Source organism: Cariama cristata, unplaced genomic scaffold, assembly GCF_000690535.1.
Source record: "Cariama cristata isolate BGI_N322 unplaced genomic scaffold, ASM69053v1 scaffold9860, whole genome shotgun sequence".
In the NCBI taxonomy this organism is placed as follows: Eukaryota; Metazoa; Chordata; class Aves; order Cariamiformes; family Cariamidae; genus Cariama; species Cariama cristata.
Window position 1 is genome coordinate 23028 of NW_009592936.1, and position 3758 is coordinate 26785.

At 55.1% G+C, this 3758-nt stretch overlaps 1 protein-coding gene across 1 annotated transcript in view; it reads right to left on the reverse strand.

The window, feature by feature from the left end:
• Nucleotides 1–329: 329 nt before the first annotated feature.
• The window catches only part of LARP1 (La ribonucleoprotein domain family, member 1), a 10920-nt gene continuing 7491 nt past the window's right edge, over nt 330–3758 (reverse strand). The window contains exons 11-17 of the mRNA XM_009703404.1: nt 3443–3648; nt 3240–3346; nt 2703–2854; nt 2262–2406; nt 1912–2021; nt 1255–1382; nt 330–670 (exon numbers count right to left, since the gene is read on the reverse strand). Coding sequence (XP_009701706.1) covers nt 449–670; nt 1255–1382; nt 1912–2021; nt 2262–2406; nt 2703–2854; nt 3240–3346; nt 3443–3648 — 1070 coding nt within the window. The 3' untranslated portion in view covers nt 330–448. The remainder of the gene's footprint in view (nt 671–1254; nt 1383–1911; nt 2022–2261; nt 2407–2702; nt 2855–3239; nt 3347–3442; nt 3649–3758) is intronic.

Sequence of the window (3758 nt, forward strand, 5' to 3'; positions counted from 1 at the left end):
GGGCCGCACAGAGCAGACTTGTTTTGGTAAATCCAGACGAACTTCTAGCAATAATTTAAAACTTGATATATATATATAATAATAAAAAAATCTCCCCTTTCCAACCCAGCCAAAACATTTTTTTTTTTTTTGAAGAGACACTAAGACATGAGCATGTGCACAGGAGGGGAGGGAAGAGAAAGCAAAGGGTGGGTCTGCTGGGAGAGGGTCTGGCTCTGGTCAGGGTTGTAATAGCAAAATGTTGTTTTAGATGCAGATCGTCTTTGCTTTCCAGCCACAAGAGAAAAAAAGTCATGTGCGTTGAAGTTTCTCCCAAGCAGCCTATTCCTGGGCACCCACATTCCAGCTCCCTTCCTGTTCCACCCCCTCATGTCTCCCCTTCTCCAAGCCAGCCACCCACCAACCCACCCCACCCAGCCCCCAGCAGGAAGCAGACGCTGCAGCCTCTCTACTTCCCCATTGTCTGCGATTCTGCAGCCGACGGGGCCGGGGATTGCTGGCTCAGGTTTTTGGCATCCTCTTGTGCAGGCTGGCTGGATGAGGCATGAGCTTGGCTGGATGGGCACTGGCTGACCGTTTTGCTGGAAGACTGGGATGGGTAGCGCTTCCTGCCATCTCCCCCTGATGTCGTAGGGTATCTCTTGTGTCCACCTTCCTCCCCCATGGGTGGCTGGAAGAGAAGCACCCCAGTATCAGCACAGCCTCCTCCAAATGCAGATGCCCTCCTCCTGGATCAGAGAACAGCCTTTCTGCAAACCTCAGTTGCAACTTCTCTTCCTGACCCACAAGGAACACGCATACTCACCCCAAGCACACAGCTGCCCTCCTCTCCAAACCTACCACTGCCAGATTTGCTGACAGACTGACTCCCAGTCAAGCACAACGGTGACAACTTGCTCTCAGGCACCTCCTTCCCACACACGGGCACAGTCCAGAAGTCTGGGAGCTGAAGCTCCACACAATGCTGGCTCCACTCAAGCCATCAAGGCTCACTTTCCTCCTTCCTCCTCAGCTCACCAGGGAAGATGGGCTCATCTAGTTCCCCAGAGAGCTGCTCTGAAGTGGATTTGCAATATTCAAACCCTGCAGCTTGTTCCTGGCCCAGCTGCAGTGACAGGGCATGACACTAGGTGTCACTGACTTCCCCTGCCTGGCACCACTTGGGGACGGGCCCCCAAAATCCTCCATCCTCGGAGAGGACTGAGGGGTGTTTGCAGGGGCCATCAGTGTGGTGCAAGCATTGTGTCTACTCACATCCACTCGGAAGTCCTCGAGGCGCTTGAACTTGCTGAGGTATTCTTGCAGTTTGCTGTTAATGTCCAGATTTTTGGCTTTGGAATATTTTAAGAAGGCCCAGAACTTTTCCAGTCCATAGAGCTGTCCTGGAGGGGAAGAAAACCAAACCAGATGTCAGCAAGACAAAAATCAAATCAGATGTCAGAACCCTTTCCTCCAGGCTTCCCCATCGCTCGCCTGACAGACCCTCCCGTCCCACAGGTGGGCACAACCAAGGCATGATAAAGAACCTGGAGGGAAGCAGCCTACATCAGTAATGGGCAGCCTTCTTGACAGGGGATGTCCCCAGGCTTGGCTGACCTCGTGGTGACAAGGCTCAGCCGCTGCAGGGCCTTGAAAAAGTCCTAGAGGAACCAGTACCTCTACAGAAATGTTTTGGGAGAGCTACAGCCTCCCACTGCCCTCCTCCAACTCCCCAGCAGTGTTCAGGACGGTGAGCATTCACTCAATGCTCTCCCGTGAAGCAAGCAACAGGACATCCAGCGGGACCCCACTGCACACGTTAATGTACAGCATTATGTGGCTTCCCCAAAGTGATGAGAAAAGACCCAGGGGCAGCAATACAGCTGAGCTACATCGCTGCCAATCCCAGGGGAAGCCAAAGGAGGCACCTACCAGCTTCGTAATCCTTGATGGTCTCTTCTTGAAAGTCCTTAAATATGTCTGGCCGGAATTTCTTCTCCAGCCCGTAGCTGTAGTATCTGAAAAGGCACTCCAGACCGTACCTGGGAACGGAGCAGCATGTGGTGCTCAGACACCAGTGCACACAAAACCTGGGCAGAGAGGCTCTTGAGGCAAGAGCCCTGCTGTGTACCAGCAGCAGGAGGTGACTGAGGGTGACCACAGTCCTACCTTCGAGCAAGGCAGAGATGCTGCCTTTGTTTTGCTGTGAGCCCTACAAAAGCCCAAACCCTTCTTCCCTCACTCCCCTCCCAGGACAAGCCACTCCACCCCTTCTCTCCTACCTGTATCCCTCCTTCCCGTCCTCCACAGCCAGTTGCTTGAACTCCTCGTACATTTTCTTGTTGAAGTGATCTCGGAGGAAGAAGGACCAGAACCGGAAAAGCGTGTTCATCTCCTGGGACTGACCAATGCCCAGTCGTTTCCGCTCTGTTTCAGGAAGAGGGGATGATTACAAGGCAGATCCTCTCCCAAAGAGCCAGCTCTTGCACAGGGGCTCACGTGCAGGAGGGCCCTGTGGCACTGTGACTACACCCAGCCCCAGTACTGGACACCCTGAGCCACAGCCAACGCTCACCACAAACTGCTGGAACCTCAGCTACCAGCAAGGTTGTCCTGTAGGACCCTGCTGATCTCCGTGTGCATGCTCTGTGGCCATACCCTGCACCCTGACACAGCAGTGCACAGAGACTCTGCCCCACATCTCATGGTGCAGGCATCCCTACCGTTAAGGCAGCGCCGACGGTACTTGTGGTAGACATGTTGCGTGAAGCCATTCTCCTTCAGCAGCTCGTGCGAAGGATGCTGAAACTTCGGCAGGGACTGCGGAGTGCAGCCATAGCTTCCGACGGCCGGAGTCCCTTCCGAGGGGCTGGAGCTGAGCATGAGAGACTCCTGTCAACCTCCTTCCTTGGCATCACCCAGCTGACAGCGGAGTGGGGTCACGTTCCATCCCACGGCACTTGTCTGTTGGTCCCACCAACTCCCTGTGGCTGTCTACACTGGGTTTGGGACCTGAGCCAGGGAGTATCCTACTAGGAAGGGAACCAATGTTTCCAACTGAGTCTCATCTGGTTATTCCAAGGCTTCAGACTTTCCTCAGCTCCTCCCAGGAGAAACAAGTTGGGTCCCGCTGCTTTCTGCAGCCACCTAACAGGATACCTCCCCTGCAAGACCAGATGCTGCCTTTCCCCTTCCTTCCCCCAGTCACTCCCTTTCCCATTTCTGGCTCCTCCGTGACCCTGCATGCCCGTCTCCAGTACCTGATGGAGGCAGTTCGGGGCCTGTGCTCCCGAGAGTCCATCACCCAGCCCACGTGGCACTCCATTGGGGGGTTCGAACTGTGCCTAGTCTTCCTCTTCCGTGGAGTCTGCAAGAGATGGTGCATCAGGGACCTGTCCCCTTTCTCCCCAGGTCCCAGCTGGGAAACCTCAGCTCCCATCCCGCACCCCAGCCCTGGTCCTACCTTGGCATCTATCGTCCTGCCCTCTTTCACCACCGGATAGAACCGGGGTGTCTGTGTCGGGTCCTTCAGCTGAGGCGTGCGAGGGGTCCGGGGGGTCCTGGCATTGCGGTAGTTGGGTGATTCTGGTACAGTGGTAGGCAAAGACCGGGCAATGGTTGAAGGCTCAGGGACTCCAAACAACTTGTTAGCCAAAGCGTCTGTAGGTACTGCAGAGAGAAAACCCCATACCTCGGGTCAAGCTGAGCTCTGAGCTTAAAAGCATCACTACAGCCAAGGGTCATCCACCTGGCAGATGGGCAGCAGCAGGGGCAGGAAT